This window comes from Besnoitia besnoiti, chromosome IV (genome assembly GCF_002563875.1).
Source record: "Besnoitia besnoiti strain Bb-Ger1 chromosome IV, whole genome shotgun sequence".
Taxonomy (NCBI): Eukaryota; Apicomplexa; class Conoidasida; order Eucoccidiorida; family Sarcocystidae; genus Besnoitia; species Besnoitia besnoiti.
In genome coordinates this window covers 18,654-41,755 of record NC_042359.1, presented here as the reverse complement: position 1 = coordinate 41,755, position 23,102 = coordinate 18,654, and the positions used below count along the sequence as shown (strand labels likewise).

At 60.7% G+C, this 23,102-nt stretch overlaps 3 protein-coding genes across 3 annotated transcripts; 1 reads left to right on the top strand and 2 right to left on the bottom strand.

The window, feature by feature from the left end:
• Window positions 1-1,331: 1,331 nt before the first annotated feature.
• Window positions 1,332-5,090, top strand: BESB_051470 (uncharacterized protein; the record flags this gene model as incomplete). Its single annotated transcript, XM_029363582.1, has 1 exon — window positions 1,332-5,090. The coding sequence occupies one exon, from the start codon at window positions 1,332-1,334 to the stop codon at window positions 5,088-5,090; it is 3,759 nt and encodes a 1,252-aa protein (XP_029219505.1).
• Window positions 5,091-7,992: 2,902 nt separating this feature from the next.
• Window positions 7,993-9,331, bottom strand: BESB_051460 (uncharacterized protein; the record flags this gene model as incomplete). The annotated part of the gene is made up of 3 exons (XM_029363581.1): window positions 7,993-8,307; window positions 8,512-8,690; window positions 9,253-9,331. 3 exons carry the CDS (start codon window positions 9,329-9,331, stop codon window positions 7,993-7,995), a joined length of 573 nt encoding a protein of 190 aa, XP_029219504.1.
• A 2,933-nt stretch (window positions 9,332-12,264) lies between these two features.
• Window positions 12,265-18,702, bottom strand: BESB_051450 (putative U5 snRNP-associated subunit; the record flags this gene model as incomplete). Its single annotated transcript, XM_029363580.1, has 9 exons — window positions 12,265-12,387; window positions 12,656-12,909; window positions 13,286-13,349; window positions 13,666-13,724; window positions 14,090-14,339; window positions 14,646-16,723; window positions 17,429-17,613; window positions 18,010-18,192; window positions 18,473-18,702. 9 exons carry the CDS (start codon window positions 18,700-18,702, stop codon window positions 12,265-12,267), a joined length of 3,426 nt encoding a protein of 1,141 aa, XP_029219503.1.
• Between the last annotated feature and the right edge of the window lie 4,400 nt (window positions 18,703-23,102).

The following is a 23,102-nucleotide window of genomic DNA, read 5'->3' as shown; positions in this document are numbered from 1 at the left end:
GCTGAAAGCGCGGAAGGGACCTGCTGTTTCAGCCAGAAAACTGCATGAATCGACCATTTTTGCGTCCGCTGTCAGGGAACCTGATTCGGAGGTCTCCCCGCGATTCTTCTCCCCGTCTTTTCCGCCCCCCTTCCGCGCGCTCCAGGCAAGGCGCGAAAGACCTCCGCTCATGTCTGAGCTCGCAGCCCCAGTTGCGCGTAAGCGTCCCCGCGGAACCCTGGCTCGCGAGGGTGTCTCTTCTCGGCCCTGGGTTTAGGGTTGTCGTTTTGACGCAGATCGCTTTCTTGCTGCGAAAGGGCATCAGCGGGAGAGCAACAGGAAAGTTGACCGCGCGCGCCCGCCGTTGACGACGTGTGCGACGTGACGCACCTCAGTCTCTCGCACGTCGCGACGAGGCGCAACAAAAAATGACTCTGCAGAATGAGAAAAAAGGATTCCCAGCGAGAAAAAGTGGAGTTGAAGGAGAGGACGAGCCTACAAGCCCTCCGCGGCGCCAAGCTCGAGCGTCAACCGCGGACAGGACCCCAAACGCAGGAGCAGGGAAGTAAAGAGAGAGAGAGAAAGAGAGAAAAAGAGGAAGGGAGAGCAGAGGACAGGTGAAGGATCGCCGAAGCAGGCAGAGGAGAGAGAGATTCCTGGGGAGAAACATGCGGAGGAGCGGCGGAGAGGGCCGCAGCCGAGGAAGCGGTCGCGCCCAGACGAAAGGAGAGGGACAGGCGAGACATTTACGACTGAAGCGCGTGCGCGGGAGGCGGCCTCTCAGTGGAGGCCGGAAAAAGAAACGTGAAGCGACGAACTCTTGAAAGCAGAGCGGAAATGACACGACGAGGGCAGGAGGGCGCCATGCTGCGACGCGCCTACGCACGTGGAGGTGAAGCATCGAATCGAGAGCGATCGGTGAAGGGGAACCGGTCTCCGCGAGCGGAATTATTAGAGTAGAAAGTAAAAGAAGAGAGGGAAAGGTGGGCGATAGGAAAGCAGGTGAAGCTAGTCTCGCTCTCGAGACGCCGCGCGTCGTCTGTGCCACGCCGCATTTTGCCGCCGCGGCGGAGCCGAGGCCCCTCGTCGGCTTCCATGCGTGTGGCTGCTTCCGGCCTGGCGACGCATCCCGCCGCCTTCCCCGGCGCAGCAGGCGAAGTGCTGCATACGCTGTGAAGACCCCCTGGGCCCCCCCCTGCCCCGCACGTCTGAGTCATCCGTGAGGCATCGCACAGAGCGAGCCAGCGCGAGCTCTTTTTCGTCGGGTATCGCTTTTTTCTCGGGACGCGCTTCTCGACACGCATGCGTGCGCCGCGGCGCAGTTCCCCTTTCCCTCGGGGAGCGCGAGTCCGATGAAGAAGACTGTGGCAGACGTTCTGTTTTCTCGCCGCCCGCGAGGGCGCAGCAGGCGGCCCAAAAGCCGTCTCGTGTCTTCCAGCGCCGCGCGAGGTCCGACGCACGGGGCCGCGGAGGGTCGGTGCCCGCGGCGCAGCAGCCTGCAGGGTACCAACGGCCTAGGTCTTTTCGCCTCGCTTCCGCTCTCTCGTCTGCCTGCCCGTTCTACGCCTCCGTCGCTTGCGCCCTCCCCGCTGCTTCCGAGCGACCCCCCCTCGCCCCACCTCTCTCCGTCCTCGCCTCTGCCGCCCTCCCGCTGCGGCCTCGCCGACCAGACGCCTGCCTCTCGCCCCGCCTTACCCCGCGCCTCACTCCGCGCCTCTCCCCACGCTTCTCCCCACGCCTATCCGTATTCGTCTTCCCACGCATCTCCACCCAACTCGCCGCATATTTTCTGCTCGCAGCAGGCGCCGCACTCTGCGTGTGTGCCTGCGGGCGCTCTGGAGGCTGACTCTGGCGGCGCGTGGCGTCCAGTGAAGCGGAGCGTCGAGAAGGGCGTGGCGTACAAGATTTATTCGCAGAGCTTCTGGGCGGGTCGCGCGACGGCGGACGACATCTGCATTCCTCTGCACGTGAGCAAGGCGGTCTTCGGGACGAGTCTGAGCCGCAAGAAGGGCTGGGTGACCTGGTATGACAGCCGCACGCACCGCCTCGCGGCGACTTCCATCTTCCAGTGGGTCGCCGAGTCCCGTGCGCTCTTCCTGCTCTCGCTGCAGGACGCCGAAGCCGGCAGCAAGGCCCGCGGCGCCGCGCGCCAGAAGGCCGCCAGCCTGCTCCGGACGGTCGGCGAGGAGGACGAAGAGGCTCTCGAAGGCGGCCAGCCAGAAGAGGCTGCCGGAGGCAGCGGACCGCCGACCAAGGGCGCGGGGGGGATGCGCGAAACCGCGCCGCTGCAGGAGGGAGGCGACGCGAAAAAGCGCGAGGACCCAGAGGCGGAGGAGACAGCGTTATGGGCGAGCCAGCCTGCGGCAGACAGCGGGCGGGTCGATCTCCAAGAAGGCGCGGAGGCCGCCGAGAGGCCGCGCGACACCGAGGGGCCTCTGACGGCGACGGGGGGCGCAGACAAGGCGAGCTTTGAGGGCGCAGATGAGCCACGGGGAGATGCGGGCGGAGGCGTTGCTGGGCAACAGGGCCCCGGGGCCTTCCCCTCCTCCGAGTGCGACCCGCCCGAGAGTTTCACACGTTTCCTCCTGGCGGTGTCGTGTCCTGCCTCGCCCGTCCTCTCTTCATTTTCCGCTGCCGAGGCGGTGAGCAGCATCTCGACAGCGCCCAGCTGTCCGTCGTGCGGCTGCGAAGGCCCGTTTCTCCATCGGTCTTCGTCCTCGCCCTCGTCGCCGTTCCCGTCGTCGCCCTCTTGCTCGCCTCCAGTGCGAAGCGCGCTGCAGGCGACGCAGGCGGCGGCGCGCGGGGGGGCGCTCTCGCGGTCGCTCGCGCGGACACTCTACGTGTTTGTCTTTCTCCACGGGCTCGCGCCGCCGGGGGTTGACTCCGACGTGACGGAGAACTGGGGAAATCTGATCGCGGCGCTGCTGGAGAAGTTCCCCGAGAGCGACCTGCAGACGCGCCGCGCCGAGCAGCCCATGGTGCTCACTTGGGCCTTCACGTATCGCCGCGAGACCTTCCAGAGCATCGGCGCCTGCATGGAGGCACTCGTGCCCGCGCTCACCAACGAACTTGCAACTCTGCTCCCCTTCTTCGACACAGTCCACGTGACCGGCGTCGGGCACTCCATGGGCGGACTCATTTGGCGCTTTCTTCTCGACAAAAAACTCAAAGACCTTCCTCTCTTCCCCTCCATGCGACCTGGAGCCTCACGCGAACGGCACGCCCGCCCAGCGAGTGTCCGTGCCCCGACGGGCGCAGCCTCCGGCCCTGGAGGCGCGAGACCCGGTCGCTCGACCCGGGAAGGGACGTGGCGCGGACCCGTGGGAGACGCACCGCAGCAGAGTCCCGCGGGTCGCCCCGCGACATGCGACGAAGCGGGGTGTGAAGCCGGGGAAGAAGAACGGGGCTGCACACCTCGCACCGCCCAGCATTGTGGCTCGTTCTCGGGAACCGCCGGCGAGGACACAAGGCACAAAAAGCGCGCACTGGCCTGCCTGCCCTTCCGTCGGCAGTTTGTGTCGGGTTCACGCAAACACGCCTGCACGTCGGCTGCGTCTCCTCCGGCGACAAGTGGTCGGGCGCCTTCCGTGCTTCGCCGGCATCCGTCTCAGCCAGACACGGCCTGCCAGCCTGCTGCTGAGGGAGGGAGTGCCTTTCCTGCGGCGAGCTCTGCGGAGGCGCCGCGGCCGCGCGTCTCGCTCGCGTGGCAGACCCCCCCCTCTGGCGCGTGCGAGGGGTTCTCAGGGACGAGTGAGCGTCTGCGGCCGGAAGTTTTTGAGCTGCTTGAAAATGTCCTGAACGACCCCAAGGTCGTTCTCGACGTCTTCTGCACGCTCGCGTCACCTCACGTGGGCGCGTACAAGTCCAAGTCGTTCATGCGCGCCGTGCCAAGAGCTTTGTCCTTCATGAGCTGCCTGCCGGTGAGCGAGATCGCCAAGGAGATCCTGAACGCTGACGACCCGCAGCTGATCAGGTGCCTCGTCGAACACGAGCGCGACGGCCAGAGTTGGCTGCCGTTCCAGGGTTCCGATGAGCGCAGGCGCAAGGAAACACGCGGCGACCTGTGCGCCGAGAAGGCCGAGGGCGAAGAGGAAGCCGCCAGACACACCCACGACTCGCTGGGCTGCGACGAACGCCACTCTTTTTTTTGCGCCCACCAGCGCTACGAGCGGGATCGCAGGCGCCTCAACCGCGCGGGCGAGCGAGACGGCGACAGACGGCAAGGCGAACGCAAGAGCACCCTGCCCAGGCTGCGGAAGCTCGACACGGCGTGCGTGTGCAGGCGAAGGGCGTCATCGCGATTTGCAAGTCGTCTCACACATCGCCAGGCCCTCGCCGGCAGGCACCCCGGCCTCGCCCCGGCGCAGCATAGCTTTGCGCCGTGCGTGGCACGGAGAGAATGCCGCCGGCGCGCGTGCCGTCTGCGCGGCGTCCGCACCCACCCCGCCTCCGTGCCTCCGGTCCTCCCGCTGGAGGCCTCCGCCCGTTTCAGATCCTCGGCGTTTTTTGCTGGGAAGCCACCAGGCAGCACCTCGGGCGCAGCAGCAGCCGCCGTCTCGCCTTGTCCCTCCGGTGCGCACGGCTGTCCGCACATATCAGTGTCCGCAGCGTCTTCAGGCGCCAACGAGGAGGCAGAGAAGACTCCTCGAAAGACCTTCAGGTGGGTGTTATTCTACGGCGTCCTCGGCACCGACTGGCTCGTCAGCGCGAACAGCGCGCTCGGCACCTCGCTGAACTTGCGCTTGACGTCGACGGGCGAGGAGGCGCTGCGGCACCCGATGCGCCCGATCGAGCTTTCTGCAGAGAGCGCGGATGCCGCCGGCCTGTCCCGCCGAAGGGAGCCCTGGAGCAGCGGGGCTGCGGGGGCGGAGGCCCGCGAGGACGCCGCCGCGGAGGAGGGCGGGGGGCGGATTGCCGCGAAGAGGAAGGCGAGCTCGTGTTCTGCCACAAAAAGGCCGCGCGAACGCGCAAGAGAGGAGACAAGGCGACACCCGGGGACGTCGCTCTTGCGAAGGAGCAAGTGGAAGTGCTCCAGAGCCTGCAGCACCTCAAGCGGTTCGTCGTGTATATTCCGCAGAATCCGGTCACGACGGCAGCGCATGCCACGATAAAGTGCTCGCCCAACTATGTGACGCAGGAGACTCAGCGCAATATGAGGAAGCAAGCAAATGAAATTCTGGAGCATATCACAAAGGGACTCCTCGCGGGCACCGCCTGCGGGCTGCAGTGAGCAGGCTGAGGCACGCCATGCCCCTCTCGGAGTGTTGGCAGAGGCGTGCGTGATGCGCCGAGGGCATGGGCGTGCGGCGTACCGCTTGTAAAAAAGTGAGGAGGGAAGAGACCGAATGGGCGCTGCCCTAAGCCTCTGCCCGAGGACGGCGGGGGGGACTGCAGAACTGGTCGAAGGGAAGGCGGCAGTTGAGGTGATGCCTTCCAGAGGCGAAAAAGCCCCCCGATCGTCTTCTGCGGCGGGCCAGCACTGCGGGCGGAACACGATTTGCACCCGAGCATCGTGAGATTCGTGGGCGCGTGCGAGAGAACCGACTTGCCCTCCCACACGATGTCGAAGAGGGGAGGAGGGAAAGGGGGGAAGAGAGAGGTGGCGGAGGCGGACGGCAAATACCTTTGGTCCGTGCGCGGTGTGAAGTGCGGATCAATAGGAATAAGCACGTACAGATGCGGAGGCTAGCAGTTGTCGGTTTCGTCGGCGGCGGCTTTGTCGTGCCGCAATGGTGCATAGGCGCCCCTACACGCAGCCAGCGGTTGCGTGCTGTAACAAAACTTCTGTGTTGCTGTCACTCGAAGCGTATCTGTTTCGAGTATCGGTTCGCCAGCTCGGTTGTGTCGTATGCGTGTGCGCTCTTGGCAGCAGAGTGGGCAGCAGCTGGCGGACACTCCGCAGTGCCCGACCTTCGAGCGCGTTGGATAGGGCGACGAATTGCTAGTGTAAAGATCCTACCAGTTGAACGTTCCAGCTGCAGCAGGTTTTTTGGCTTCTACAGTGGTGGCCAGCGACGTGAAATAAGCGCATGCATTCGTTTTACCGCCGTACTATTTACTAGTTCAACAGTGAGACGTGTCATTGCTGAACTGAGCCTGGTGTCTGATATCTTTCCGGCTGGAAACTCGAGGAAGAAGGGTTACACCGTCCAGCGTACACACACACCTTCGCGACGCAGCGGCTCCATATAAGAAGCTGTGCCTTGTTCCACTGCAATGAGCAGAAGCGAAGGCTGAGCAATCACGGAATTCAGAGAGATACAACCCTACTAAGGGCACCGCGCTTATAGAACAGCGACATAACAGAACTATGCTCAAGCTAGGTTTCGTGGAGGCACGCGAACAGATCTATTCGGGCACACCTCCCCGTCTTCTCAAGCTGCAATCTCGAAATCTAGCAGTTGCACGCGCGAGCAACCCGGTCGCCCAACAATCATTACGAGCACGGGATAGATGGCGACCGGTGCCACCTATCCAACAGATTACGTGTCTCACTCGGATGAGATCAGGCGACCCTGCTGGGAAACCGGGTTACACGTCCGACCCTGGTTCCCCTCGGCGCCTTTCGGAATGTGAAGGAATTCCGTGTTTGCTGGATTCTAACATATCACAAGCCGAATAAAATCTGATATCCAGGTCACCGCGTTAGGCGTAAAACTGGTCGTGGTAACTCATGCGGAAGTCGAATCGTCTCTGAAACGGGTCGCCACAACGTGAACGAAGTAGGGCGGAGCGGCTCGAGGCAGGAAGGAAAGCTGTAAGCGAGCAACTGCCTCTCGAGTTAGCGTTGGTATTGCTGCCTGGCTTGTCTTTGAAGGGCACGACAAAAAAGCCAGTAAAGCCCTTAAATGTGAAGAAAATACACATGCCAAGGTTAAAGGTTGAGCATGATTGAAATATACAGATGGGACGAGCCAGTGTTTACCAGCGGGACAGTAGACGGCATATAAAATCGAGCTGCCCTCGTTCTCTCTCGTGCAGTCACGCCCCCTCTGCCGTTTGTCCGGCATTCCTCCTCATACGGCCCAGTGAATCAAGGCACAGAGGGGAGATCGAGGAGAAAGACGAATGCAGCGAGGGATCCGCGTCGAGAAACGTGTGCATATGCACATATAAGGGATATAACCCTCCATCCCACTACCTGGAATAGTGGCTGACTGTGATCTGTGTCCCGCGTGAAGAGAAGCACACAACAGCCCTCTTAGAGCATAGAGAGCTCGCGCCCTCTCCTCCTCTTGAAAAGAGGCGTTCACTGGTGTCCCTACGCATCGAGGGCCGCTCTCCTAATTGAGTGGAGGCACCAATCAAAAAAAAACGTGTCTGGATGGAAGAAGAAAGGAGAGGAGATACTCGGCCGCTCGTGGTCGCCCATGAAGGCGAAGTCATATGCTTCATTTTGCTTTTCTCCCGACAATCACTTCCCCTTCCAGAAATGGGCGCGCGTCACCAACCGCACGCGGCTGCGTCTAAACTGCTATATGTCCACTGTGTTACATGCACGCCTCCCTGCTGCAAATATTCTCCGTCTTGTGAAAGCTCTGGAATACAAAACCCGTCGGAAGCGAGACCTGTGAAGGGCTGAACATGATGAAGCATATCCCTCTTGAGTATCTTCTCACCGCGCGCCGCTCTCGGCTCGACCTCGGGTTTCGGGAAGGGGAGCCATGAGAAAGTCGGTGACAGCAAAGACTCGATTACTAGCCCAGACTCCCAAAAAAGTGCATCGGTTTCTTGCACCAGACTCTTTCCACACGCCACTTCCAGAGGCGCTCGACCACTCCCTCCTCCGTCCGCGTTAGCTGCGTCTCGCGTCTCTCTCTCACGCGCCTCTCCCCGATGTTGCCTACCATCCCTGTGCTTCTAAAAAACGCTACAGTCAAGTCTCCCCCTGCCGCTCCAGTTACACCCGAGGGCAGCGAGGAAACGCGGACTCTGTGCCTCAGTTCCCGCTGCTGGATCGAGTTTCTTTTGCCGGTGGCGATATCTGTTCCCAGTTCCTGCCGCGCACGCAGCTTACAAGTCTTCGTCTGCCACCACCACCTCCTCCTCCAGCAACTCCTCTGCGTCTTCGAGCTTCCGCTCGAAACTCTCAAGCGACTGCTGGCCCGTTGCCAACAAGGCGCTTTCCTTGGCCAACAGCGCCTCCAGAGCCTTCGCCTTCTCCTCTGTCACGTTCGCATGCATGGCAAAAGACTCCAGGATCTTGGACACACGCTCGGCGGTGCGCATTTGGTTCACCATGCGCGGGTCGCGCAGCAAAGCCCCCAGCGGGTCGGACACGTCGCCACGCAGCAGCGACAAGAAGCTCGCCAAGTCTTCAGACTCAACCTGCGACCCCCAACACACACACGCAGATCCAGAGACGATCCTACTTGCGCTGCACAACCCAGGCGGGCGCCCGAAAACCTCAGCGGCCGCCGCCAGAATGCCTCATGGGCACTTTTCCACGTGCACCCTCTGCCCCCCCCCTCCGGGGCTTGCTGAGGAATGGGATTTCCATCACCAGTCGCCTGCGTGCAAGCCTTCTCTCACCTGCTGGAGGACGAGTTGGATCTGCTGGAAGACTTCGGGGGCGAACTGGTGCTTGGTCTCTTCAAGCGTCTGTGCGAGAGCAGCGGGAGAAAACCCGCTGAAAAGGCGTGGCTGTTGAAACGCGCCAGCTCCGTCGGCCGCAACCTCAGGCGTGGCTGGGGGCTGCTCGGATTCACTGCCTGAAACTCAGAAAAAATATCACAGGATGGTAGACTGGACGCGCATGCTGCACTGGATGGGGTACTGCCGGATCCCCCGGCAGCTGCCCGTCTCGAACGGATTCGGATCTTTCTGCCCCCCAAACGTATTCAGCAGCCCCCTCTGGCACCGCAAGAGGCAACTGCTTGACAGGGTTTCTGGGATCCGACGGAAAGCTTCTAATCCGCCGCACGCGCGCGCGGCAGCGAGAAGCTGGGGTACTACTCGACCTGCAGGGGTACCCCGTGCTCAGAGAAATCACAGTCTGCAGGCGCCATGGAGAAGTCCCCAGTCGCAGTAAGGCCACAAAAAGCAAGCGAAGGAAGCTCTCCGCTGCTCACAGATTCTCAAGTTCCCTCGGGGGTCGCCCTTTGTTCAGGGAGGCGTGCGGCGGCGGGGGCTGCTGACACCCTGGCGCACGTCGTGCCCGTGCCCACCCGACGCGGCCGCGTTGCGAACCGAGCTGTGGTTGCGGCTCAATTTCAGAAACGGCATCCCCGACCCGCAGACTCGAGAAGAGATCCTCAATAAAAAAGCTCCTACCGTGCGCAGTGGGACCAGCGACCACAGTCGCCAGCGCTCCGGCAAAGAGAAGTTGACTAGAGGGGCGTCCGAAGCGCATTTTTCCAGCGGGGAGGAGCGAGGACGAGGAGTAGAGAAGCGCGGAGGGAACGCTAGGCAGATTTTTGTGAAGATAAACACAAGCTTGGGCGCGAGCCACTGAGATGCTCAACTTTCGTGCGAAACGGCGTTCAAAGACGGAAGCAAAATGTTGGCTGAGGAGGGGGGGAGACGGCGCGGGCGCGTCCTCCTCTTGGGTTTTTCCTGTGTCCATCCGTCTGGAATTCAAGCGCGCTCTTCGGGAGCGAGGAGGCCGCTCAACTCGCAGCCACTGCCCTGGCGCCCTGCTGCGCGAGCGCGCGGGGTTTAGAGCCTGCAGCGCGCGTAGAGGCCGAACGAAGCTGCTCGTTCTCCCCAGTGCAACTCCCGCAGAGGCGGGTGGCTCCCGCGACGCAGTGCAGCACACCGCTTCTGCACTGCGTGCGCCTCGTCGGCATGCCGTTGCGTTGCTCGCAGCGGGCGGGCGGCAGATGCAGGGGAGGGAGGTGGGGAGCGGCGGGCGGAAAGGGGAAGGGGAGAACTTTGACGCGGAGGGGGGCGGCACGAAATAGACTGCCACGGCTCAGCGGTTCAGCAGGCAAAGATAAGCGTCCCGCGGCGGAGCCGGAGCGAGGCTGCAGGCACGCGCGCGCAGGTGGCGAGTGCTGGAATCACCTCCCGCGACGGGAAAAAAGCGGCGAAGGCAAGACGGGAGAGCACAACTAACAGAAACACGCCGAGGAACGGAGAATCCACGCAATACTCCATCACGCGAAAACACAGTTTACGTGCGAGGCGAGCTTCCGTTCTCCCTCGTCCTGTCTCCAGTGTGCAACGACCAGGCAGCAACACCACCACGCTCTCCCTCAGCAGGTGAGGCGTGCCACAAAACCTTCCGGTGCTCGCGTCTGCTTAGCGTCTCTGTGCTGCGCCGACAAACAGTTCCAGCCGGTCAGTCGTGAGGAGGTCGCGACGTGCGCGCGATATGGCGACTCTGAAGCTGGGAAGCTCTGACCTTCTGGAACTTCTCCCCCCGCAAATGCTTATGAGGCAGGGCGCACAGCACTCTGCTCGTGCCGCGGCACAGCCGGATACGACAGGGTGGACGGCTCGGCGGGGCCCGTCCCAGGATGACAAAACGCCTCTCGACGTTCCACAGGATTCCCCCGAGATGCGACGGGAAACCGCGTGAGTTCTTTGAAGCGTACGCCTGTATGGAGGGCAACCTCATGGCACGCAGAGGTTGTTCCCGGGCCGTGGACGCTCTGTCGCAGAGCGGCACGTCGGGGGAGACGTGCGCGCCGCACTGCACCCGCCGCAATCCACTGTGTGACGGCTTGGTCAAAACTGAACAGTGCAGACTTCGTCCAGTGCCCCGGCCGGCAGTCTAGGCATCCGCTGCTGGGCCGCGTTCGTACGGAGCGCCCAGTGGACTCCCCTGCTCTCAATTGTGACTGTAGAGCTCGACAGAACTGTCATTTAGCAGAGCAAGCAACACACACGACGCCCCCGCGGGCCGCTTGATTTGGAAATACTCTCCGGTTCCACAGAGCGGGTCCCGTGCGATGGTGTGTGGGGGCACAACGTGCAGCAGGCAGTTTGAGGGGAAACAGAGAGGGCAGCAGTGCCGCACAACGAGCGCATATGGGCGTTTTCTCGTAGTAGCTCAGCTTGCCCAAGAGACGTTCAGATCCTTGGCTCGCTTCACAGTACTCCAGCGAACCAGTTTTCCCCAATTTTTCTTGTTTAAATTGTAAAAACAGAAAACCGTCTCACGTGAGAGCGTCTTTGGCACTCGCCAGCCAAGAACAACCCGCATACGAGAGAGTTCTATTGCCTTACCGCCGTCAGGGCAGGATGACGATCTTGCCCTGACGGCTTTGAAAGGGTGCGACGAGCCGATGACGCCGTCAGTTCGGTCAAATCACAGGGTCTCTCCCTAGCAGCGCGTGCTTGCCTCTTTTCTGGATATCGATGTAAGGCCTGTCGCTACGCTCTACCGGTACCGCTAGTTTGATTCTCCTCTGCCAAAGTCCAGAGAGGACTGCTTGACGCTAGGAGCCCTTCAGTGCGTAACTCAACAAAACGCCTTTTGAGAGACCACGTGTCCGCCACTGCTCCTGTTGCTAGGCACAGCTAGTCCCCATTGCATCGGGCTTGGTGCGGGAAGCACTCTGGCGCGTTGTGTGATAGAAATTCGCACGCGCTTCGATAGTTCGCAACATACATCTGAAACGAGGGAGCAGAACGCCCTATCGCTACACAGCTGAAACCCCAGAACCCAGACTAGCCGCGCCGTTTTATCTGGTAAATCCACGCCCTTCCGCAGGTCTGCTGCCTTTGAACGGCGTGGGGGGTGACGACGACGAAGGCCGGAAGACGCGAGGCTGGGGCGCTGCCCCCAGATCCTCGACCCCACGTATTTTACCTTTTAAAAAGAGAGGCAAAAAAACTCGGTCACGGAATGCCGAAAATGGCACCGAAGGTCTACCTGCGACGAGACAGCAGAGCGAGACTGGTTTCAGCCAAACGGCCGCAGAGAGGGATATTTCACACGCACAAGAACAGAGGAAAAGTACCCCGCAAACGCAGCCCGCAAATGGAGCAGGAGCTTTGAGAATGGAACGAACTACGATGAGAAGACCTTGCGAATAGCTCTGCAGAAGACGAGGAAAACGCCCGACAGCCACGTCCGCCCCCCCGCCCCTCTCCCCGACGCCTCGTACAGACATGCCAAGCTGCGGAGCCGGAAAAAACCTCGAAGTCTCCCGCGCCTTCCTGCTCCATCAAAAGGGAATGCACATCGACAGTCCGCTTGAAAACGTCGAAGCGAATAATCACTTCAGAGACAGGCGCACGCCGCAAAGCGCCGAGCCGTGAGAAGGCGGACGCCCGTCCGCTTCCGGAACCAGACAGACGAACGCCTTGGGTGGTCTTTGCGGTTTCAGGCGCCGCTTATTTTCCTCGCTTCCGCTCGGGCTCGCCTTCCTCTCCTTCTCTCTCTCTCTTTTCTCTCTCGTGGGAAAGCGAGCCCGCCGCGCCTTCGCCCTCAGCCGCTGCGTCATCCCTGGCCTTCGCCTGGAGCAGCACACAGTAAACACGGGCGCGCGGCAAAAAATGCTGACGCGGACTCGAAAGACGCGAGAAAACGACAGTCACAAAGACTGGCGCCTCCTCTTCACGGACTGAATGCCCCCTGCTCCCTCAACCCTAAACTCTTAACGCGCGTCGAGAAGAAGAGACCCCACGCGGGCAGCAGGCCGCCGATGCACTAAAGCCGCGAACAGGAACAACGACAGTCCCCCACGAGAGCCACAGCGTGGCAGATCGCTTTGTCTCCACGTACCTTGACACCTAGCAGGGCGTCACCGTCTGAGGGAGGCGACGCCGAGGAGGAACTGTCCTTCTCGTCTGCGGCGCCCGTTCCTTTTCCGCTGTCGCTCACTCCTTGCGCACTGGCTGCATCTCGCGCGTCTTCGGCAGAAGCCGGGGAGGACTGCGGCGCGGGTTTGCCTTCCTTCGCCTGCGCCGCCGCGGCCGCGGCGGGACTCTCCGTCGCGTCTGCGATGTCCAGCTTCCCGTAGAGCGCATCTCGAATAACTGCGCATCAGAGAAAGCGCACCAGACACACACCGCCCACAAGACAGACATCCAATCCGGCGGCGTGATAGTGCGTGCCGCGCCTCCACACGCAGACCCCGCACAAAAACACGCAATCTAGAGAGAAAGAGAAAAGAAAGAGAAAGGAACGCGCGCAGACCGGCCTCTTGCTGCGGCGCCTGCGAGGGCGCGTCCGAGCAGAGGCGGAAAACGAGACACAGGCATGACCCCTTCCCCCCCTCCCCCCCCGCGCCCCGGCGCAAGCTTGGCACACGAGTAGGTGCCAGAGGAATTGGAATGCGGACACCGCTGAGAGAGGAAACCCTAATGCGACAAAGAGAGGAGTACAGAAGACATGCCCACCTTGCACACTTACGTGGAGGGATTTTGTCGTTTTTCATCGCATCTGGGAACATGCGCTCGACGACTTTCCGGAGTTTCTGGAAGAAAAAACCCAGCGCACACCCACGCACACGCCAGCAGACGTGGAACGCGAGCTAGGCACCGCCACCCGATATAAGAAGGAAGGGCATTCGCTGGAAGTGCCACGGCTGGCTTTGTGTGAGCGCTCGCTACAGTCGTTGAGAGGAACGAAAAGGGAGACAAGATCGACAGGTCACGAAACAACCAGGGCCCCCCTGAGTGTCTGTCGCACAGCCAGTCAACACAATTCTTCGAGACCTAAACAGCATGACATTCCTATCTTTGCTGGTCGCCTTGTTGCTGTTAGTCTGTGCGGAATCCGACTGCACTTACTTCGGGGAAAGACAACGTCCAGCAGCTCACGTGCTTCACGACTTTGTTCCAGTTCTGGCCTGCAGAGGAAATCAATCCGCGACAAAAAACCAGTTCGCCTTGCGCGTCATCCACTCGTCGCCGAGACTCCACACGCGCGTGCCCGCCAGTCCCTCCCTCGCCCAGCCTCAGCAATGACCCAAAACAAAACAGATCGACATGTGCATCGAATTACTTCGCGCGCCTGTCTCTCCACGCTCAGGCGACGAAAGATCGCGCAAGCACCATTTAGCCGCGGGGCAAGGAAAGCAGGGAGTGCACGACCGTAGACCTGACCCGCCTCCTCGCCTGCGTCGCGCGCCTCTGCGCGGCGGGCACGAAAGCGAAAAAAGGCGAATTTCTGCACAGGCCCCCAGTCAGGTAGAGAGACGCCTGCGGGCCTTACCTCGGTTGGGTTGCGCGACGGAGGCTCTGTTGATGATGTTGCGACACTCTTTTTCCGTGCCGCCGTTCTCGAGTTCGAAGGCCAAGAAGGCCGCCCAAGCGTCCCCGAAGGAGGCGTCCAGCGTCACGCTTCGGTTTAGCCACTTCCGCGCCTTTGAGATTTTGCCCTCGCGCCAGAAGAGCCGCGCGACCGCCAGCACGAGGTTCACGTCGTTCTCGCACTTGGTCAGCGCGTCGACTGCCTTGTGAGTCTGGAAACGGAGCCGCGGAGACACACGCAGCACGAATGCACTACGGCGCGCCCCCAGACGCAACCCGGAACCCTAGAGGAAGAGGAGGAGGACGAAAAGGCGTCTTCCTAAGGGGCGAGAGGGGGAGACGTGAAAACCCGCCGGACGAACGCAGCAAAACGCAGAACTCCCTACGGACGCCGTCGTCGTGAGACAACTGAGCTTCTTGCAGCTCGCGGCGGAAATTCCGCCGCGCTCCCCAGGAGGCGCCACCCCCTCCCTTCCCCCCCCCCCCCCCGGCCCTCTCCACTTCTGTGAGTGACTCACCTGCGCGTTGTTTTCTTCGAGGAAGATCGCCTCTGCCCAGACAAGCCCCGAGGCGGGGCACTCCTGCACGGCCTTGCTGGCGACGTGTTGCGCGATTTGCCTGTTTCCTGCCTCGACTTCGATTTGGATGGCGACCAGCCACAACTCTGGGTTTTTGGGGTTGCGCAGCTTAGCTTTTTCGAGGATCGCGCGGGCGACGCTCCACTTACCCTGGTCGCGTTGGCAGTCGACGGCGCACAGCCAGAGGGGGACGCTTCTGGGGCAGATGACGGTTCCTTTCTGGAAGATTTCTGCGGCTTTTTCGTCGTCCTTCTTGGTCGGGTGCTCGCGGTGGAGCTGGCCGCCAATCATCCAGAGTTTGGCGCACTCGGGGTGGTATTTCCGCGCCTCTTTGCAGAGCTCAATCGCGGCATCGTAGTCGCCGACCTGCCGCTCGAGCTGCACCGACTGAATCCAGACTCTCTGCGTGTTGACGTGCGCTCGCGTTCGCTTGAGGATCTTCCGCGCTCGCGTGAACTCCTGGTTTTCGCGCTCCAGCTTGACGGCAGCGAGCGAGATCGACTCGTTGTTCTCATTGTGCACGAACGCCTCCGCCAGCACCTTGCGCGCGCTGTGGATGTCGCCCTGCAGCCAGTGCTGCTTGGCCAGCATCAGCCAGAGGACTTCCGCTTGCGGGCAGCAGAGAACCGCCTTCTGCAGCAGCTTCTCAAGCCCTTGAGATGAGCCGTGCTTCGTCTCCAGGTCTGCAAGAGCAAGCCACAGACTCTTCTTCGTCTTGAGGCGCTCAATCGCACAGGTGTAGAGCGCGCGCGCCGTGGCAACCGAGCCACGCGCGAGCGCCTCCTCCGCGTCCTCCTTCCAGATGCGCTTCGCGTTCATCCCCTCCACGCCGATTTTCATGGTCGTCCTGATAATCGCTTGGCACGTGCCCAGGAAACCCGAGACTTCCGCCTCCTCCGCGAGGCGCAGCCACGCGTCGCGGGTCTGCGCGACTCCGCGCGCAAGCAGGTTGTCCTTTGCGCGCGAGATGATCGTATCTACCATCTTGAGGTTGCCCTGCGTCTCCTCGAGCTTGCAGGCGGCGACCCAGATTTCGGGGCTCGTTGGGCACTTCTTGCGCGCCTCGTTCAGGACTTTCTGCGCCTCCTCGTAGCTGCTCAGGCGCGCGAGCGCCAGCCAGATCTCGACGGACTGAGGGACACACTCCACGGCGCGCGTGAGCATGATGCGTGCATTCTTCTCTTCCTCGAGACTCACCGCCTCCTTCCACAGCCGCACGGAGTTGGGGATGAACTCGAGCGCCTTGCGCAGCACGCGCTTCCGCTGGTCCACGTCCTTCTCGCGTGCGTACGCGTCGAACCAGAGACGCACCGAGTGCGGCAGGAGGGAAACGGCTTTCGCCAGCACGGCCTTGGCGTTCTTCGGCTTCTCGAGGCGCGCAGCCTCGAGCCAGACGTCCTCGGACTTGGGACACTGCTGACAGCCCGTTGCAATCAGCTCGCGCGCCGCCTGCAGCTTGCCTGCAAGCTCTTCCAGGCGCGCCGCCGCGATCCAGCCCGGCGCGTGGTGCGGGTTCGTCGCGGTGACCGACTTGAGCAGCGTGCGCGCCTTCTTGATGTCCGCCACGTCCGCGTCGCTCTGCATCTGCATCGAGTTGAGGTCGGTCAAGTATCCCTTCGGGTCGATGACAGTCTGCCCTGACAGACTGTCCATGACCTTGTCGAGCTTCACGGAGAGAACTGTCCCGCGCGCCTCGCCCAAGTCGTTCAACGACGGCGTCCCCGAGCCCCCGGACGGAGTCCCCGAGCCCGAACCCAGCAGAGGTGTCCGGAGACCCAGCGGGGTCTGCAGCCCCAGCGGGGTCTGCAGCCCCAGGGGCGTCGACATGCCCAACAGCGGCGTCTGCATGCCGAAGCCGATCGGCGTCGCAGACCCTGCCGAGGCAATCGACGTCGAGTACGAGTTCGCGTTGCGGTTTTGCATCAAAAGCGAGTCGGGTGTCGGCGTGAACATCTGCGGCTTCTTCTGCTTCCGTTTCAACGCGTAGTCGCCGACCGAGGGGATCGCCTCCCACTCCTCTGCAGACACACCGAGACAGCACATCGCGCCGCACGCTTCTCACAGCCCGCTCTGCAGTCTGCGCAATAGAAAACATCGCGAAACATCGAAACAACGCGTGAGGCATCGTGTGATCGATGCATGCACCGGGCACCGCGTCCGCGCTCTTCGCGAGCCCACGTTTCCGCAGGACACTGCGGAAACGTGACTGAGGCAGCTCCAAGATGAACGTCTTCAGACACGAATCGGCTACCTCAACGAGTGCAAAACGCGTCTTATCCTCCCCCCCCTGCGACTCTTTCTAGCTTTCTTTCAGGCTGCATAGAGATCTGACACGCGAGTTAACCATGTCCGAGATGAGTCGCGGCGGACGGTTCACAGGCGAAGGCCGCAGAAAAGGGAGGACAGCGATCGACCCCACGACCGAAACACTCACACGCAAAACAGCGACGACCTGCAATCAACTGACAAAAATCGACCCCCCGAGAGAGAAAGAGGACGCGTATCTCCCCGCCCTTCGCAGTCTCGAAAGCCCGAGGAGTTCAAAGTCTCTGGTTCGTTCACCGATAGCTCCTTCTAATGTGATAATAAAGATACATTCCCTAGCTATGATCTCCATCTTTTCTGATGCTTGCATTGTACGGAAGATACGGTAACTGCTTTGTAAAAATAGATATTGGTGATTCGGAAGTCGTCTCCCCAAAAAAATACCCAGGACGATGTACCCTTTGTGACAGTTGCGAGGGATCGCTTCACGTCCGCGAACTGTTGGTGAATCGTCGGTTTTTCCGCGCGCATCTTCGCGATTTCTTCCTTCAGACGCATTTCTCTACGGGACTTTCTGCGAGCGTCCATGCGCACGTCAATGGTGTCATAAATCCTGTCCGCCTCTCTGTCTTCTTCATCGTACCTGCGCGCGCGATACAAAAAAAAGGTAAGGCGAGTCAAAGGTCGACACAAGCCCGCACACGTGGCCGCGCAGCGAGTGCTGGCAAGCCTCGCAAAAGAAATCGTAGATGAATCTCTGCCCGAACCGAAACAACTACGCTGAACGCACAGTTATAGCCGTAAAGACAGAGATCTGAAAAGCCACGCGACCCACGACGCTTGACGAAGCAGCGGAGTCTCTCACTGTAGCAGGCTTCTCGTGTCAGCCTCTGCGGGTAGGCAGAACGCCCGCCCCCCGAGCGCGAGCCCGTCGTCGACCCGCGCATAGGAAAAAGCAGAAAGCATCCGCGTGCCAGAATCTTGCTTCCTTCTTTGCGTCGAAGACAGCGCCCGCACCGTCTACGTGCCTGTCGCTCACTCGGCATCGTTAAAGAGGGCCTCCGCGTAACCCGTGAAGGGATCAAAGTTGGCATCCGACAAATCGCTCTTGTCTGCGTGCGGATTGTCTGCTGCGTTGTCGTCTCGACTAACGCCGCCAGCGAAGCCCGTCGCCCCACGCCCGCGTCCAGGGATGTACCCCGGGGGCGGCCGACCGAAGAGCCTGGGAAAAAAATCCAGCAAAATCCCGTGCACACCGACGCAGCGCCTGCGTGACCCGCTCGCTCTTTTGCGCCGCGGTCTTCCCGAAAAAAGAACCTGAGGCGAACGCGCCAACAGGAGAAAACCGACAGAGCCAGCGCCCGACGCCGCGCTGGCCGCCCACCAATGGCTCTTCACCGAAAACGACCGGCGAGTGGACACCCGCCTAGGTAAAATATATATATACATATTTGCGTGCATATGTCAATATCGAAGTGAGGACGCGCGCTCTCGAGGCTTACTCTGCTGCAGTGCGTGCGGAGGATGAGAGCGCGCCACCGGTCAAGCCTGGGGGGCCCCCTCGGCCGCGGCCCGACCCAGGGGCAAGGCCCGGAGTCTCCGCGCGAGTCGAGAAGGGGGTCGCGCCGCGCCCGACTCCGCCGACGTAGGGCGCGTTCGGGCACGCGCCGGCACCAGGGTTGAAGCGCCGCGCCCCGGGCATCAGTGAGCCCGGCTGCCGATGAGTTTGCATCTTCTTTGGAGTTCTGCGACACAGAGGAACGAAGGGTACTCGCGAGAAGAGCACACGACGCGAGGTGGCGACGCCAAGGCACGGATAGCGCGGGGGAAGGCGAATGTAGGCCCCAGCTCAGAGGACGGCGCGGCAGAACACGGGAGAGACGATGCACAGAAGGCCGGAGAGGGGAAGAGAAAGAAGCTTCACGGGAAGACGAGCGAGGATCCTCCAGGCAACGCTGCTTCAAGCAGCGAAAACAATAAAACGGACGATCCTGTCAAGCGGCCGGCACCTCTATTTGCCTCTTCGGCAGAGTATGTATCCGTTAAGTAGTTGAAACCAGAGAGGGAAGGACAAGAGACGCGGAAAGCTGGGCAGGCCTGACGATCGCGTTTCGGAGGACGCGCAACGCGAGGGAGATGCTGCAATACGAAAAAGACAGAGTGGTACAGTAAAAACTACTTTTGCGAAGGAGGGAATGCTGGGAGACGCGAGCTGCGCCTCTGGCAGAGATGCAGCGGGATGGATGTACAGGTGTACGTACACCTGCCTGCAAAGATTGTTTTTGCGCCCAGAGCGGGGAAATACGCGGCTTCCGAACCAACGAAATGCGAGGTGTCCCGAGTGGCGAACACGTCAAAGAAGAAAAGAGAAGAGACGCGAGCTCTGAATACGTTTCGGAATACGTTTCGCGTACAGGGGAAGACTGAAATCCAAGGTGCGCCTTCGGACATACAGTCGCCACACCACCGGGTCACGCTGTAAGGAGATGCCAAAAGCAGGAAAGACGAAGAGAGACGAAAGAACAAAGAAGGGGATGAGGATAACGAAAAATAGAAATGCGAAACAAAGCAACGAACGCGAAAGTGGTACGGCGGAGTTCAACAGCCCGTAGTAAGGACACCAGGGAGACCTCCGAGGAAGCGGGTGGACGGAAACCAAAGGGTTTCCCAGGTGAAAAAACGCCTTGACCTAAACAGAGGAGACGTGTCACCGAAGCGGCCGGAAGAACAGCAGTGAAAGGGCCGGAAAAAGCGAAACGTAGTTGAAGAAGACGACGTGAGGGCTTGACACTGTGAGCAAACAGGGGCACGCGCCTGCAACACAAGACACGCCCGCTGCTTCCTTTTACCTTGCCAAATAGTGAGCGCTGATACGCATTCAGTGCTCGTCCTGGCCTTTCACCGAGAGAGAAAAACGGAGCTGCTCAGGTCACCGAACCGCAGCCATGACAGAACGTCGCAGAGAATGCCGTTTCTCCGTGCGCATGTGCATGCATCAGACGATGCGCGAAAAACGCGAGCGCATTCTCCTCCAGCCGCCGTGGCATGCAGCAAGAGGGCGGCGCAGCGATCTCATCCGCTGGGATCTCGCGAGAACAGAACAATCCTGACTCGTCGAAGATTGAATGGAGAACATTCGTGCTGTGAGCTCAAACGGGGATGCCGAGTGTCTCTCGTCAGCGCACGGGGAACTCCCTAGACACCGAAGTGGTCCAAGGCGCGAGGCCAACAGGTAGCTTCATCGCACTTTAAACTATCTTACTCGCCTCTCTGCACCTTCTCAGAGGGCCCTCGAAGACTCTACAGTCGCAGCATGCTTCTCTATCAAGCCCTGCAGCGCACAGCTTCCTCGCTTGCGTGCTTGCGGAGCTCCTCTGAAGTGCATCTTACGTGAAAGACCGATTCAGCGTTCATAGCAATATGACAGCGTGGCCTTCCGCCATTGTCTCAGTCTCTACTGGCCGAAGCAACACGGCAGAAAGGCTGTGACTCCGTGGAAAAAAAGAAGACTCGCACTAGCGGAATGCGTTGGACGCACGCTTGAAAGGCTCAGCCGATCATGCGCAGGAGCGAGTATCCGCCGCAGCACGTCTTCAACAGCTTTTTGAGCAACGCTTTAAAACGAGCTCACGCACTCGAGTATTCCGGCGGCATAGGTTCAAAACGATATATTCGAGACTTTCGCGCTACCTCTGTGGTTTTCTCGAAAGGCGAGACATTCTCTAGTTGGCATGTACGCACAAGCAGCCGTGCCCGCGACGTCTGTCGCTGTCATTGAGGCTTGTACTCAGAGAGGACTCCTTGCGTGCAGGCCATTATTGTGGCCTCGGAACGTGTGTGCCAGTATGCGGCTATGGAGGGCGACAGCCAATGCACAAACGCATAACTTGCTGCTTTCTTAGCGTCACAGAACGAATCTCCTCAAGGGGGAGGTAGGGGGTGGCGGGGGAGAAGGGCGAGCGACACTTCGACACGCGAGCAGACATAGACATCGTCGTGTGCGTATCTGTCTAGAGAATTATCTGCGTGTGCAAATCTCTGCATAAAACACCGGAAGCTGCGAGCCTCCTTCGATCGCGACACCTTCGTCAGTCCGTAGGAGTGCATGCACGGAGTCTCAGACTCAAGGATGAAGATCTCGTGTTTCCAGCGTCGCGGCAGCAGCTGGTCTCTCGGTTCGAAGCCACGTAGAAAAGCACGGTTTTCGAGCCTTGTACAGGAAGCGTACAGAACAAGAGTAAGCGGCGGCACTGGCGCAGAAGAAAAACGTGTGACTGTCTCAAAGCAGACTTGGACCATCGAGCTCATGCCCGTGTCTCACACAGGCGGCTCCCAACTTAACTTGAAACCGTGCATGTTAAATGCCTTCTGTGAATTAAAGCATGCTCTAGAAAACAGCCGTCGCTGGCGAAGAGAATGTCGCTAGAGTTTCGGCCGGTGTGCGCGCGACTTACGCCTCGCGGGAAGTTCCACTGGCCGCTTCTTCCTGCGGTCCGCGTGGAAAGCGCGTCATTGCGTGGCAGACTGCAGCTGTGAGCACATGCGTCGTGTTGCCGCTCATTTAGATGCATCAAAAACTCTCGCGCGTGTAATTCGCGTGGAAACGAACGGCGGCGCGACAGATGCACAGCGGCCATCGCGGCACCGTCGCACGTCCCCTACAGACGTTTCACACGAGCGAGTCTCGACAGGCTGATGGGAACCCGTCGCGTCGTTCCTTCCGCGTAACAAATTTACAAAGCATCCCGCATGCCGTTACTCACGCACACGCCGCAACAACTCGATTTACAGGTTCTCTGCGCGACTGGGGATCTACGCTGAACGCGGCAGCCTGCCGGCCTCTGGCTCTACAGACGGCCGCGGCCGACGCGTTTACAAGTATGTGCCCAGTGGAAAAAACGACGAAATCGCGTCGAGGGATTCGAAGCGCCTTTTTTTCGCGGACTTCTCCCTCAAGGAGTTCGATGCTGCTGCGCGCCAGACACGGCATCTGCGATCTACTACGCAGCAATGAAGGCGGACAATTCGAGACAGCCGGTCTGGCGAGCATCGGGAAGCATACACACGTAGACTCCGCCGTGGCGACCTCTCCAGCGTTTTTCTCGCCAGAGCGCTCCTTTCCTAGGCGAAAAACTTCGTGGGATGCGAGAGACTTTTCGAGCCGCAACGAGCGAGCCGATGCAGCTGCCGGAAGACATAACTGGAAGCCGCACAGGCGGAGACTAGCCCCCCGTTTTCTGTCGCTCTCATTCTTTGAAGCGACGCCTCTCTGCGTTTCTGACGCTCCTCCGCCGCGGGAAAGGGAATTATGGAAAAGAAGCGTGAGAGACAAGCGTCAGCGAAGAGAATCCCTCATCGTCCTCGCTGCTCTGTGCGACTTTTTCCCGCGGGCTTTTCGGACTCGCATGCAGACGTCGACAGGCCGATGTACACCCTGCCGCCGGTTGCCCGTCCACACCGGCCTCGCGGCCTCTCCAAACTCTTCACAGACTTCGTCATTCGTTGTCTCTGCGTCCTTCGGCTGGCCTCTTTCCCGCTGACTGTCTGCTTGGTGTCGCTCTGTCTCCGCGCGGGTGTGTGCCGGCGGAGCCCCCCTCCTCTGTCTCGCTCGTCATCGATCTTGTTTTCCGATTCACCTCGCCGCACGCGAGCCACAGTTTCGCCTCCGCTTTGTCAACTCTTCTGAACGCGAGCCGCTGTCACTAGGCTCCACGACTAGGGGAGAACGCTTTTCGCCTTTCCGCTCGCAACCGGAGACCGCTGCCGCCACACGCCAGCCGCGCGATCACGGAGTTCACCCGCCTTCTTTGGCGGACTTTCCACAAGAAAAGCGTCCTTTCCGACTCGAAGGAAAAAGCGGTGAAGAGAGGCAGAGACAACTGCACCGTCTCTTTGGATCATCAGCACCGCGTCCGCCGGACTCAGACCCGACGGAGCAGCACAAAGTCCTCGACCTTCGTCAGCCCCGCGCAGCGGCAGAGACCCGCTCCTTCGCGGCTTCCTCGCTCGCCACTCGGTTTTTTCTCCCCGATTTCATTCTTCATACGTCTCTCAGCGCCCTAGTCCTGCCACGTCTGAGGGGCGCTTCCCTTCTGCCGCACTCGGCGTTCGTTTCGCGGCCTGTCTGCTCTG